Source organism: Octopus sinensis, linkage group LG7, assembly GCF_006345805.1.
Source record: "Octopus sinensis linkage group LG7, ASM634580v1, whole genome shotgun sequence".
NCBI classification, from domain to species: Eukaryota; Metazoa; Mollusca; class Cephalopoda; order Octopoda; family Octopodidae; genus Octopus; species Octopus sinensis.
The window spans coordinates 100,531,014-100,546,957 of record NC_043003.1 but is presented as its reverse complement, the minus strand read 5'-3'; the positions used below and the strand labels follow the sequence as shown (position 1 = coordinate 100,546,957).

General features: G+C 36.5%; 1 protein-coding gene across 22 annotated transcripts in view; it reads left to right on the top strand.

Moving 5' to 3' along the window:
* LOC115214490 (dual specificity protein phosphatase CDC14A) overlaps positions 1 to 15,944 on the top strand; it is a 292,683-nt gene that overhangs the window by 235,939 nt on the left and 40,800 nt on the right. For 3 of the 22 annotated variants that reach the window (XM_036505008.1, XM_036505005.1, XM_036505004.1), the window contains one exon: positions 1,370 to 1,885. The exons of 17 other annotated variants lie outside the window; for them this stretch is intronic. In XM_036505008.1, coding sequence (XP_036360901.1) covers positions 1,370 to 1,766 — 397 coding nt within the window. In that variant the 3' untranslated portion in view covers positions 1,767 to 1,885. 2 more of the 22 variants (XM_036505011.1, XM_036505006.1) reach the window with 2 other exon arrangements.

Below are 15,944 nucleotides of genomic sequence, written 5' to 3'. Positions count from 1 at the left end.
GATTTTGGTCTTCGAGGCATTGACTTTCATACCAATCTGCGATGCAACACGCTGGAGCTCATTGATAGCAAACTGGACGTCAGCAAATGTACAATTCAGTGTGACACCAGTGCAGAATCACCTCCCTCCGACAAGTCATCCTAACGAGACGTCTACGTTGGCTGGGTCATGCCCTCCGGCGTCAACCAGGAGAATTCATCTACGAAGCAATTGCCCCAGCTCCTCTACAGGGCTGGCTGATGACAGTCAAGGCTGATCTGGAACCCAATCTAGGCCCCCATATCTACGGCATTTGCCACTGGAATAAGGAGTGGTTGGAGATCACGCAGTTGTTAGCCTCAAATCGCCAGGCCTGGTTGGCGTTTGTGAGAGATGCAGCATTGAGAATGAATGAAGCCAGTTCAACCCACCCCGGGTGAATGCTGTAAGAAGAAGAAGAAGAAGAAGAACCTAGCAGAACTTCTTCTCCACCTTACTTCTTGGATGCAAGACACATCTACACTCCTCCATTCAAGCATCTCAACAATCTCATTAAGTGTGCCAACTCTGAGGATGTAGAAGGTGTGGGATGGGGAATAGTATTTTGCATCTGAAAAGAAAGCTCGCATGTACATTTAGCAGACATATATAGGTACAAATAGGTTTCAGCCTTCATTTAATTCACCATTATTGTATTTGCCATGTTTACCAGGGGAAGTAGGGGAGAGAGCATTCTGTATAGGTATCTAATAGAATTATTAAGAGATATATATATGTCTATATTTTAGCAAATGAAAGATGTGTAGTGGTGAATAAATAATAACAAAAATTTTTTCCCATCTCCTGTTTTGATGTATGTGTGTGTGTGCAGGCATGTGACAGCTTCTTCGTCTTGACATTGCATGATACTTGGAAATCAGTGAGAGATGGCAACAGGAAGGGCATTTAGTCATACAAAATCTGTCCAGCCTAGAAAGGTGGACATTAAGCAATGATGATGATGGTAGATGGATAGTTTGCTAATTATTCAGATTTAGTAAGCATTCTTACATATGCATGTATATGTGTACACATACACACACACACACACATCTGTATATGTATGTATACATAATGTTTTACTTTTAATAATGAAGTCATTCTTCAACATCCTGTAGTTTAATTTCTGAATCTTGTAATGGTAATTAATGAACTGAATTCTTTCAAAGTGAAATATTTCTTTACAAAAGAAAAAAAAAACTGCAAAGTAATATACCTTCTTGTTGTGAAATCTATCTTTAATAATTACATCAAACTTTTGTAGATACCATTATAAATTTTCTTTGCTTTTGGTTATCTAATTAAGATCTGTGATGGCAGTGAAGTCTTTTAATGTCTTGCCCATTTTTAGGCATTACTGGGAACATCTGATGTCTCAGAAGAAATTTAGCAAGCAGCTACAACGTTTGGAAGATGACGCAGAATGCATTCGCCAGACTTTAATCTTGCTAGAATCTAAACTAGATCCTATTAACTTTCATCTCGAGGAAAATTCCACACCAGACTCTCTGGAATCTGCCAAGCAAAGTTATTCAAAAGACAATCAAATTAACTTGATCAATACTACCAGTGATACCTTGAACTTATACCCACAAATTACAGTCTCATGTAGTCACTCTGCTAGTTTGCCAAAAGCAACTAGGAGTCATCCATATCAGTTTATACCAACACGCCGTAGACCACTTAGAGACTCATCAAAGGCTTCTATCAATAAGGAATGGCAAGTAGTTTGTACTTCCACAACTTAATACTGGAATAGATGTTATTTCCAGTATTACTATGGACCCTTGAATATTTTTATAGAAAGAAAAAAGAAACAAGTCAGAAGAAGTTAAAAAAAGAAAGACAACAATGTAAATGTAACTCGTTTTTTTCTCCCTTCCAGTCTTCTTTGCCAGATTATCATCATTTAAGGTACAGATATACTTTTGATTCTTTTACAGCTCAGATTATTTTTTTTTTACAATCAAAGATATTTTGAGTTCTTATTACTATATTCATTAGACTTATTTTCATTGTTGAATGAATGATTAATAATAATAATGTTAATAATAACAATAATAATAATAACTAAATGAACTAACCAAACAAGAAAAATATGATGGCATTTAGAATACACCACCCATAAAAAGGTTATATATACAGTGAATTGAATGCAGTAGAGGCCTTATACAAATAGGATACTATAAAATACCCACCATAGAATTACAGAAATATCTAACTCAGAGCTAGAGAAAACTGATACAAATAGTCACAAAGCATGAGCAAAGCAAAAGACTGTTTTCTTCAAGGAAGCCAAAAAATACAAGAAGCTACAAAATACCATGATAAAATGATGGTAAGAGAAGTCATTCCATGGCAAATACCAGGATAAGCTAAACAGAAAAGAAATAGACAAAGTATAATCCCAACAATGGTTAAGAAGTTCATGACTCAAAGCAGAGACTGGAGGGTTTTTAATTGTGGCACAAGATCAACACCTCCTCACCAGAAACCATAAAAAACACATACTGAAGAAAAATACAATAAGTAACTGCAGAATATGTAATGATGGGAAAGAAACAAGTCACATTATCTCTGGCTGCCCAGTCTTGGCTAAAAAGGAATATATCCACAGACATGAGTGAGGTGAGACTTATATACACTTGGAGAAGTTATGCTAGAACTATGGAATGATAGTAAAAACAAAAAAAAAATGGTATAGGCATATCTCAGAAAAAGGTTTCAGAAAATGACAAAGCAAGAGATCAAGGCTAATTGACTGGTTAAAGTTATCAGAAACCACCAAGAAAATAAATTGCCTTCTAATCCCAACAAATGACAATGTATCTCTAAGAGAAATGAAAAAACTCTTGAAATGCAAAGAGAACCTGTGTGTGGAGCCTAAAAACAGAAATAATCCCTATAATGATAGGTGCATTAGGTATGGTTAAAAAACATACATATAACCAAAACACCTAGGCTTATGAATATATACAGCAAATAACACTGCAAGGTACTGTACACATCAAACACTTTCAATACAGTTAAAATAACAACACCAAAACAAATTACAGTACATACTCAAGGCACACAGAGCTGTGCTCGGTAGTACACTGAAAGCATGTAATAAAAATAAGACTATTCAATAATAATTATAATAATCCTTTCTACTATAGGCACAAGGCCTGAAATTTTGGGGGAGGGGGCAAGTTGGTTACATAGACTCCAGTGCATAACTGGTACTTATTTCATCAGCCTCAAAAGGATGAAAGGCAAAGTCAACCTTGGTGGAATGTAGCAGCAGATGAAATACCATTTCACCCAGGATGCTAGCAATTCTGCCAGTTTGCCATCTTAATAATAATAATAAGAAGAAGAAGAAGAAGAAGAAATTGTACAATATCTTTGAATTATTATTATTATTATTATTATTATTATCATGTTTTCTTTATAACTGTACTCATTTCAATAACCCATATATAAACATGTTCATAAGAAGCCAGTTTAATTGATTCGCTCCTTCCCCAAACTGCAGGCCTCCTGATTCAATTATTATCACTATTTATTATTTTTATTATTATTATTATTATTATTCTATGTTTGACTTTTGCTTTATGTCTGTACAAGTTGGCTCCAAGTCTCACCCAGAGACCTCAAGAGACAACAGGTTGGAAGTTCTGTGCCATATATTGGGGGGAGGGGTTGTACTAGTGAATGTCTAAAACATAGAAAAAAATAAATAAATATAAAATAAAAGAAAAGAAAAAGAAATTAAAAGAAAAAAAAAAGTTTGTTTTAAACCTTGGGATTACATAGAGAGTATTTTGCGTAGGATATGAGCAGTTCCCATGAGCACTATCTTTTGAATTTCTGCCATTTTGTGGTTTCCTGGTATCTGAGTTAGGTAGCAATCAGTCCCTTTCGCTATCATTCCCAGGGCACCTATGACAACAGGTATTGTTTTAGTCTTCAGCTTCCACATTTTGCTGATTTCTATTTCAAGATCTTTATATTTGCTCAGTTTTTGGTAGGTCTTGACAGATACGTTTATATCGATTGGGACAGTCATATCAATGATGAGGCATGTTCTTTGTTTGAAGTCTTTCAATATGATGTCTGGCATATTTGCATCTATCTTCCTGTCAGTTTGAATGGTGAAGTTCCAGAGGAGTGAGATGTGGTCATTTTTAAGCACTGGAGGTGGATTGTGTTCCCACCAGTTTTTTTTCATGGGGCAAATCCAGGTTTTTGCAAATTACCCAGTGAATATATTGTGCAGCTCTATCATGCCTATTGAGGTACTCTGTAGGCGCTAGAAGACTGCATTTGGAGACAACATGATCAATGGTTTCATTTTGTTGTTGGCATACACGACATGTTGGGCTACTGCCATTCTTTAATATGTTGGCCTGGTAGTTTCTTGTTGGTAGGCATTGATCTTGAGCTGCTATGATAAACCCCTCTGAAACATCAGATTTTAAGCCAGAGGCCATTAGCCATTGATGGGTCAGGGCTTTGTCGATATCTGCATTATTCGCTCTCTTATTATTATCATTATTATTATTATATTATTATTATTATTTAATGAAAACTCACTGCTTATTTTGCTGGATATGATGGAAAGTGTCAACTGTCCACAGCCAGCAGACTAAGGTGACATTTGTTAACTGGTCATACTTTAAGTACCCTGCAAAGAATTCTTGCAGTTCCAGACAGTACTGCTTTTTGTAGGTGTTCTACTTTTACATTTGTACCAATCTTTTTCAGCCATGTTAGTAGTTGAGTGCTGATTCTTCCAAGTGTGCCAGTTACTGTTGGTACCACATCTACACTCTTCATTGACCCCGCTAACCTTTGTATTTCCCACTTCAAATCATCATCATTGTTCAGTTTTTCTTCTTTCTCTTTGATCCTGTTGTTACTGGGACATGCTATATCGAATATCATGCATGTTTTTTTTTTTGTTTTTTTTCACCACAACAATATCTAGTTTCCGATGTCTGATCAGATGATTGCACTAAATCATTGCATCCCACAGGATTTTGCAGTTTTCATTCTCGGTGACTCCTTCTGGAGTTTTCTCATACCATGTCATTGCTCTTTATAGGCCATGATTTTGTCAGAGCTCCCAATGGATATTCTTGCCATATTGTCATGTCTTTTGTAGTCACGTTCTGCCAATTTTGGGCATTCGCTCATGATGTGCCATACCATTTCACCCCTCTCACCACATATTCTGTATTTGTCACTGTTGATAGTGTTGTCAATTCTGCATTTCACATAGTTAGCCCTTAACACTTGTTCTTGAGCTCTGCATATCAGTGCTTCTGTCTCTATCTTCAGGTCACTCCTCCTCATCCATAGCCATCAGTCTTCTGTATCTGTCTTGGCATTCATATCTCTTGCAAACTGACAATGCATTTTTTTCCTTTTATGCTGTTTCTTTTTTTGTGTTCTTTTCCTCTTTAAGATTTTCTTTGTTTACACAATTCTCAGTTTTAATGACACCAGCCTTCTTCGCATGTTTCAACAATGGCTCCACAGCATTCTTTGCATGCCACCCTAAGTTGTTTTCCTCTGCTTTGCTACAATCCTGGCAACTGATCAAACTTCTCCCATCCTTTCTTCTGGACAAGTACAGACTATCGGTATCACTCTTAGGGTGGAAGGCTCCATGCACTGTCAATGTTTTTCTCATCTTTGTATCCATGTTCATCACTTCTTTCTTTTGCCATTTTATGATTCTAGCTCCATACTGAAGCGATGCTATCGCCTATGTATTAACTACTTAGATTTTATTCCATCTGGTCAATTTAGTCTTCAGAAATATTCCATCCTCAGTTGCTCTTTCATTTCCTTCTCCATTATCTCATTGAACTCAAGTATGCCAAGGTTTTTGTAGTCTTCCATTTCAATTTGTTTAATCAGTTCTCTATTGAGTGATTCTATCCCTGCTAGGGACTGTACCTTGCCTCTTTTTAGGTACATTATTCCACACTTCTTGAGTCCTGTTGTTGTTATTATTATTATTATTATTATTTGTGTTTGGAAGGAGTGGATACTTGTTTGTGGCTTGTAAGTTTCCTTTAAAATTTGTTGTTTTATTAGTTGGTATTGCAAATATTTTTTTTTAACTGTTTCCTAAATAAGCCAGCTCACAGCAAGTGAAGCAAGCTGGTTTAGCCAGAATTCACCCTTTACAAGTGAATTTTAAGATTTAGAATTGAAAATTTAGTATTACGAAACAATAGCATATGGTTTCCCAAATCAAGGGAAGTAATGGTTGTTGGAACAGTTTTCCCACCACCAGTTGATGTGGTCAAGAGACAAAGCACAGAAAGTTGCAGCAGCAGTGATGAGTAGGCTAAAATAAAAAATGACAAAAACAAGGACACCACAACACCAACAACGACAAAAACAATACCACTAAAAGAGTTGCCATTCTTATTTCTCAGCAAAATGCAAAAGGCTTCATATAAGCTTGTCATAAAATGGAAAATGTTGAGTTGGTAGAAAAAACATTAAGTGAAAGTAAAGTGTACTTAACAAATGACAGAACAGTCTTCCTGAACATGCCAGATGAAACACAGGAAAACTCTAAGAAAAAAACATTATATACAGATGTATCTCAATAAAGACTTGGAGACTGGAACAAGTAACACAGGCCCAGGCTGAAAAATGCCAAAGACCAGTCTGAGGGTTAAAAAATTAAGTTGTCCATGAGAGATGTTTTGGTACAGTTGAGGCAAGATTCCCAACTGAAGAATTAGCCAAAGAAAGTGTGACAATAACCCTTAAAAGTGAGGAATTATGGTTAATTCTAGCATAACTCAGCTGGAGGGTGGTCAAAATAGAGGTAGCCAAAGCACCACTAGAAGTGGACATCTGTTTGCTGTTGGCAGCCATATTATACAGCATAAAAAAAAGAACAAGAATTCTCTAAGTTCCTAAAACGGCAAAGGAGAATTGGTCAGGCGTGGGCATTGAATTATGAATACACACTGATCAAAGCAGTATCAGAGCCATTCCTGACCTGATCAGCCTCCCTAATGGCACATTTTTAGCAGTAAGAGCAGAAAACCGAGATGTTACATTGGGGACTAGACAAACCATTTGAAGGCTTTCTGCTCCATGCAAAGAAAAGGAAAACTCCTCTGCTGCAGACACCTCTAACACAGCAACAACAACAGCACCAACAGCATGAGTACTAAGAGTAGCAGCAACCAGAACAACAATTGCATCAACAGATCCATTCAACAACATCAGCAGCAAGCACTGGTACCACATCTGAGAAAAACAATAACATCATCTACACCATTGCAACTAAAAGAAACCTCATCCCTCTCAACACATGGCTATGATGCTCCTCCTCTACTCCTACTCTTGATCAGAGAAGCACATACCATCAGCCATCAAGAGACATGCTCAACTGGTTAAGGTCAAACAACTGACAAATAAATCTGTGGTATTGAGCAGAATATTTGCTGTAGCCCATCTTTTATACCAAGACAAAACAATGTATGTGATAACACTTCCAATCAGTTAAGATCAGAAGCTATGAGAGCCACTGCCTGATACTGCATCAGAGCATTATTATCATTAAGGTGGAAAGCTGGTAGAATTGTTAGCATGCCAGGCAAAATGCTTAACAGCATTTCATATGTCTCTACATTCTGAGTTCAAATTCCGCCAAGGTCAACTTTGCCTTTCAGCCTTTTGGGGTTGATAAATTAAATACCAGTGAAACACTGGGGTTGATGTAATCAACTAGTCCCCTCCCCCAAAATTTCAGGCCTTGTGCCTATTGTAGAAAGGGTTATTATTATTATTATTATTATTATTATTATTATTATTATTATTATTATTATTATTATTATTATTATTAAGGAAGCGAGCTGGCAGAACCATTAGCACGGTGGGTGAAATACTTAGTGGTATTTCATCTGCCACTACGTTCTGAGTTCAACTTTGTCTTTTATCCTTTCAGGGGTCGATAAATTAAGTACCAGTGAAAAACTGGGGTTGATGTAATCGACTATTCCCCTCCCACCGATTTCAGGCCTTGTGCCTGCAGTATTTCTGCCGAGGTCAATTTTGCCTTTCATCCTTTCAGGACCAATGAAATAAGTACCAGTTGCATACTGGGGTTGATATAATCAACTAGACCCTCTCCTAAAATTATAGGCCATGTGTGTATAGTAGAAAGGATTATTATTATTAAGAGGGTGATGGCTTGACAGAATCCTTAGAGTAATATTAGTTTCATCTCTGGTATCAAATCATAGTAAGGTTAACTTTGCCATTCGTCTTTCCAGCCCCAGTAAGGTAAAGTACTAGGGTTGCAATTAAATATCACTTTTGGTTAGCATTTTAATTTGCTACCTAAACAGATTTAAAGATCTAAACAACAACAATATCTCTCTCACAGAGTAATTTGATGGCATTTTACCAATCTGAAAATGTTGTTGCAATTAGTAATATTGTTATCTTTATAGCTTTTTGTGGTGTTTGGCATGTGTCTTCATTACAAGTATTATTTTCATATTTAGATTCACCAAATCAAAATTTTTCTGAAAATCAATAGTCTTTGCATTTGTCATTCTAAGAGTTTCATTAGACATAATTATGAATCTATTTGTGTGAGAAACAATGAGAGCAGGAGAGAGAGAGAGAGAGAGAGAGAGTTATGTCTGAATTGTTGGAGTTGGTTTTCAAAGAGAAACAAGACACTGACATATAACAATGGTTTGATCTTAACTTAGACTGTACATTTTTTGTAAACACACTATTTGTCATTGAGATTTCTCCTTCCCTTTTATTTTATATATTATATGCATAGATTATATATTACAACTCTCTGTTGTAAGGTTGGTTCATGCTAAAGTGTAACCGTGTGTACCTCATCAGCTACTTCAAAGTACATTTGAGTACCAACAGAAGTAGTCAGGCTCATAGTGTCCCACATGGGTTTGTTGAAGATGAAGTTCACTGTGGGTAATTTCACCACTAAACAGCAGGGGTTGGAAAAAGGCATTATGGTAGGGTGCAAAATTTCTGTGGTGCTGTTTGTGACAACCATAAACCTACTGCTAGAGGTAGCAGGGAAGATCTCAAAACTGATGAAAACAGGAAATTTAGTTTGCCGGCCATTCATGGGTGACATGATCAATCAGAGGGGCAATTGCCACATAGTCACTCTTGAAGTTCAACCCGGCAAAATTTCAGAGCCTTAATATCATCTCAGCTCCAGCTACCAATTTCAGTAGTGGAGGCAGAATTTAAAGCCACAAAGGTAAGAGCAGACACTGCATTGCTTCTGTTTGATGATGAGAAAGTCAGACACACCAATAAGCCCATAAAACGTAGCAGAAAATGGTAACCCCAGGAAGCTGTGAAAGAAGCAGAGACATACTGGAAGCACCAGGTGATTGTTGGGGTAGTCTGTCAAGGACAGCTGAGGTTTGGCAACTACCACATCAAGAGGTGGGAAAACACCAATACCAGGAACAAGAGAGAGTTCATAGTGCATAAGATCCATGATTCAACAGCAGTGGATCATGGGGTGAATGCAGGACATATTTCTTCAACTGGACATGTTTCTACTCTCCAAGAATGCAAAAGCAATCATCATGGGTGAACTCACAGTACTCTGGGGGAACAGACTCAAAATTCCTGCAGGGTAAAGAAATCGAAATACTAACACTTAATCAATGAGGATCTTATCAAGGGATAGTCAGTGGCCTCATTCCCCATTGAAGTCAGTTGTAATTAAGTAGCTACATATTAAGCATCAGACTTGGCAACGACACCCTGGTCTTGCACCATTTCCACTCTACTGGTCACTCTTTACAAACTTGTCTGTGTTGAAATTGTCCTTACACAAGGGCCATCCGGACTCCCGTCTTCGCCGTGAGCAGGGATTAATCTTCTCTCTTCGCTCTTTTGCACCACATGGGCTCAACTCTCCTCCCTTCTTCATCTAACCCTCCTCCTCTCTCCCCTCTTCCTCTCACACCTACTTCCTCTCACCCACCTCTCCACTCTTACTTTGGCACCTACTTCCTCTCTTCACTCCTACTCACCTCTCCCTTCTACCCTCTCCCTTCATCATCACTCCCTCCCTCGTTACCCTACCCTTACACATTCCAACCCCACCATGCCTATACATCCAATCCCACACCCACCCCACCCTTGTTTCCCCACACCCCAACACCACACCACGTCACCATACCACCCCACATCACACCACCCCGTAACACACTAGGACTGACCACTTCCCAGCACCTACACCATCATCCACACACCTATACATACACACACATCAAGGTCACCAGCCCCCTTCCACACACACACACATATATATATATATATAAACCTATCTCTCTCTCTCTCTCTCTATATATATATATATATATATATATATATATACGCGAGAAAAAAGCAACAAGAATGGATAGGTTTTTAGTACAATCGTTTCATACAAGGACAGGCTTTATTAAAAGTTGCAAAAATTGCAGCATATAAACGTGTCCCATACTCATCAGCTAAAATACATGTGAGTTCTCTAGACATCCTAGTGGTTGAGGCTATACTCATGAAGTAATGTAGATAATTAAGTAACATAAACAGAATTCCAAAGTTCATTAAAGTTCTTTAAAGATGATGTACAGTCTTATCACAGAATTTTAAAAAAAGTTTTAATAGCATCACAGAGAAGGTGACTTAATCCATAGTGTACATATGAATTTCCAGAGATATGAGGAGGGATTACATACTCACAGACGACAAATTTATCCATTGCTAATCACAACGAGGTGGGTTTCAATTCCTGCTGATTAGCATTACAGAGAGGGTGAATTAATCCTTTGTATAGATGCACAATTTCCAATGGTGTAGATGTAAATTTCCAGAGAAATGAAGAGGAATTTCATATTCACAGGCGATAAATTTATCAATGGTTGAACACAATGAGGTGGGTATCAATTCTTGCTATATGATTAGGTATTTGCCACATTAATCACATTACTGCTATTTTCAAGAGACTGTAGCTATTTAACTTTTAAAGGCTGAAGGGCTTTCTGGAGAGGCAAAGAACAGAAAAGGGAAGGAAAGAGAGAAAATAAAGGGGGAGGGAGCAAAAGGGGGGGGGGCTAGAAGAGAAGAGAAAAGGAAAAAGAAAAAAAGAAAAAGAGAATAAGAAGAAGAAAAAAAAACACGTTGTAAATGATCTTCTAAGATTTGACCTGTAGTCCGTCAATGTATGAATAATAACGGCAACTCCTTAAGACAGTAAAATGAATAAAATAAATAAATAAATTTTAATGACTTTTTGATAAGATTATACTTAGATTTTCCTAATGTATTTTCTTTTGATTTTAGCCTTTGACCACTAAACCCCTAAACCCCTGACCGTGTTATCTCTTTAGATTCTCTTTAAATTCATAGCTGCTTTCGACAGCAATAAATTAGCTGTTTTACTGGTCAAAGAATAATATTCTCCTCTAGTTCCTAGATGCCTGTAAATTTTCTTCTGTATAACTAGAACCCTCTTTTTTTTTTTTTCTTTTTCTTTTTTTCCCTTCTTTCCCTATTTCTTTCTCTTTTCTCTTTTTTTTTTTTCTTCTTCTTATTCTCTTTTTCTTTTTTCTTTTTCCTTTTCTCTTCTCTTCTAGCCCCCCCCCCTTTTGCTCCCTCCCCCTTTATTTTCTCTCTTTCCTTCTCTTTCCTTCCCTTTTCTGTTCTTTGCCTCTCCAGAAAGCCCTTCAGCCTTTAAAAGTTAAATAGCTACAGTCTCTTGAAAATAGCAGTAATGTGATTAATGTGGCAAATACCTAATCATATAGCAAGAATTGATACCCACCTCATTGTGTTCAACCATTGATAAATTTATCGCCTGTGAATATGAAATTCCTCTTCATTTCTCTGGAAATTTACATCTACACCATTGGAAATTGTGCATCTATACAAAGGATTAATTCACCCTCTCTGTAATGCTAATAAGCAGGAATTGAAACCCACCTCGTTGTGATTAGCAATGGATAAATTTGTCGTCTGTGAGTATGTAATCCCTCCTCATATCTCTGGAAATTCATATGTACACTATGGATTAAGTCACCTTCTCTGTGATGCTATTAAAACTTTTTTAAAAATTCTGTGATAAGACTGTACATCATCTTTAAAGAACTTTAATGAACTTTGGAATTCTGTTTATGTTACTTAATTATCTACATTACTTCATGAGTATAGCCTCAACCACTAGGATGTCTAGAGAACTCACATGTATTTTAGCTGATGAGTACGGGACACGTTTATATGCTGCAATTTTTGCAACTTTTAATAAAGCCTGTCCTTGTATGAAACGATTGTACTAAAAACCTATCCATTCTTGTTGCTTTTTTCTCGCTTATAATCACCCCACATTACTGTATTGTTAAAACCGTATAGTTTGTTTTGGTGCATCTAAGTTAGGTACCATATTCAAGTAAATTCATTTAAATTGAATCTTTATTGCTTTTTGAATATATATATATATATATATATATAAAGCAAAACAAAAAATGGAACAAGAACGTAACAGGCAACAACAAAACATTGAGGCAGTTAGACAATACAAAAAAAGGACAGGAAAAAACAAGGATGGGCCATTCAGTCAAGTACCAGATCATTTTTGCAGTTTTGGCCGGTTACTCTCAAGACTGCTCTAATCTAGCCAGCCTCAAGAAAATCTAAGCTAAGAGCACTAGATTCTTTGGAAGAAAGCAAACAAATGTATATGAAAACAAGGATGAAAAAAATGGAGAAATGGTACACAATTACAAATAGAAGCAAAAGGACATTAACAACAGGTGTCTTTCGATTAAGGACGAAATACATTAAGTTGGCATGTGTGGAAGTGAAGCCTTACGGCAGGAATTTAGAAGATGAAAGTCATGGGAAGGAATATAAGAGATGTTACACAGATTGCAGTTGAACCAAGAAAGAAAGGTCAGGCTTGGCCAAACACCAGTCACATGGAAAGAGAGGAGAGAGGTATATATATATATATATATATATATATATATATATGGTGGCTGCCCCCTCGTTATCGAGTATGGCCATTGCACGAAGCTTAATCAATGTTGTTATCGTGCAATGCCTGTGCAAGAAGATTTTTTTTTAAAGTGAGGAAAGGCTATGCACTGAGTCAATCTCACTCACTAAGCAACAGCAGCCATAATCCAAAAAAAGGAACAAGTCAACATCATCGGTAACCACTGAGCCGCAGGTTTTATATCAGAGTTATCCCAGTTACCTGAGTTACCTTCTCCTAGAAGGATGCCCTAACAAAAGCTAGGAGTCCTTCACTCCCAATGGTTTAACTGCGTGCAGGGTGTCCAATAAACACCCTCCTCACCAAGCAAGCTTGGTGGGGTTGCCAGTGTAGTCGCCGACGACCCGACCATGCAACAGGTTGTACTGGGTTACATGTTACCAGTAGCACTTGAAAGTGACCTGACATATATATATATATATTTATATATATATATATATAATATATATATATATATATATATATATATATATATATATGGTTAAATTTCTGCACCAGCAATCTTTGTTGAAGTTGGCGAATGTTCCAAGAATATTTGCCAAATTCAACAAATATTGCTGCTGCTGAATTTTACCCAAACAATCAGTTGAGAAAAACATCTCATGGAAGAATGTCATGGTTTACTACTACTACTACTACTACCAAGCCTAATTAGGAGAAGAAATTGTATTATTCAAACCCTAGACATTTGGTTAACTCTTCATAACTACTCAATAAATTATTATTCCCTTAAATCTGAAATATAAAAACTTGATTTATGTCTTCTCCTCCAACCCTCCACCTCGAACATTATTAGTAGCTTCATCTCAATAGTAGCATATTCTCCCCTCCTACTGTATTAAAAGAAATTACATACCTAACACCCACCCACCATAAGAATAAGTATATCTCTTTATGAAGGTTGTCAGCATCAAATTCCACCATTGAGCATAACAAATGTAGCCTTACCAGTTGGAAAATTCCATAAAGAAGGAGGTGGTGATACTAAATTAATAGAACTTAAATTCTATTACATCTTTTGCACCACTATGCCCCCAGAAATGACCGTCGGATTTTAACAAATTATAAACCTCTATATAGAATTATAGCATTTTCTGCACTCCACCCATTCTGTGTATATAATTTTAATATCATTTTTATTGTAAGTAGGACTATATGTTGTATGTTCTTAATATATTCTTAGCATATTCATATATTTATATCTATGTATATTTTTAATATATTTTTAAGTATATTTATATATCTATATACTTTTAGTACATGATTTTGTGCACAAAATAATTTTACAACAGAATATATTTTAGTAACCTATCTTTTGTCTCTCATCATTATCTTCCCTATTTTCCTATGGCTCAAATATACTGAGTGCTTTGATGTGTCCTATATATATAGAGAAAATTTTATCTCTTGAAAATGAATTATATATATATGTATATATATGTATGTATATATATGTGTAGATAGATATTATTCAAGCTAATATCTAGTATATATATATAGTAACAAACTGAGGAAAAGAGATCCTTCAAAGGGGTGTGTTAAACATTTAATTCACTGGTACATTAGTTGAATACCATCTTAGTATGGGTATAATGCATGCAATTACAAAGAAATTAAATAGAGATACTATTGACAATCCAATAATTTATTTATATTATAATATTACAATTTTACATAATATACTATGAATATAACATAATATTATATAACATAAACAATTATTTAAAAAACCATAAAAGGCCAACAAATTGTTTCAACTTATATACATTTTCTGATATACATACACAATAACAGTTCCCTTATATATAAGTCACTTCAGGGTCGTAGTTTAAAGATTGATGAAATCCTATCTGTCTTTAAACCATGATCCTTATTTATAAGGGAACTATTATTGTGCATGTGTATCACAAAATGTATATAAGCCAAAACAATTTGTTGGCCTTTTATGATTTTTTAAAATAATTGTTTATGTTATATAATATTATGTCATACTATAAATAAATTATTAGATTGTCAATAGTCTCACTCTATTTAATTTATGTATATATATATACATATATATCTGTGCCGGTGGCACGTAAAAACCACCCACTACACTCATGAAGTGGTTGGCATTAGGAAGGGCATCCAGCTGTAGAAACACTGCCAGATCAGACTGGAGCCTGGTGCAGCCTCCTGGCTTCCCAGACCCCGATCGAACCGTCCAGCCCGTGCTAGCACGGAAAACGGACGTTAAACGATGATGATGATGATATATATAGGGAGAGTTTACAAAAAAAACAACAGATGAAGACAGGTAGTGTACAAAACAAATAGATGTATTAGTATAACGCTCAGGAATAGAAAAAGACTTTTACGTTCGAGCCTACGCTCTTCTACAGAAAGGGACACAGAAAAAACAAGGAGAGATCTATTATGGTGATATATATATATAGACTAGCTTAAGGTGACCCGCTCTACGCGCAGGTAAGAGTGTGATTGTTATTTTCTGTTGTATCCTTTCGGCATGTAAAAAGCACCATCCGAACGTGGCCGCTGCCAGTGCCCCTTCCCCCGTGGCACCTGTGCCGGTGGCACGAAAAAAGCACCCACTACAATCACGGAGTGGTTGGCCTTAGGAAGGGCATCCAGCTGTAGAAACACTGCCAGATCAGACTGGAGCCTAGTGCAGCCTCCTGGCTTCCCAGACCCCGGTCAAACCGTACTAGCATGGAAAATGGACGTTAAACGATGATGATGATTCTCCCTGTTTGTTTCTCTCTCCTTTCTCTCTCCCTTTCCCACTCTCTTACTCTTCCTTTCTCTCGGACTCTCCCCCGCTTTCTCTTACTCTCTATCTTTCTCTATCTATCTC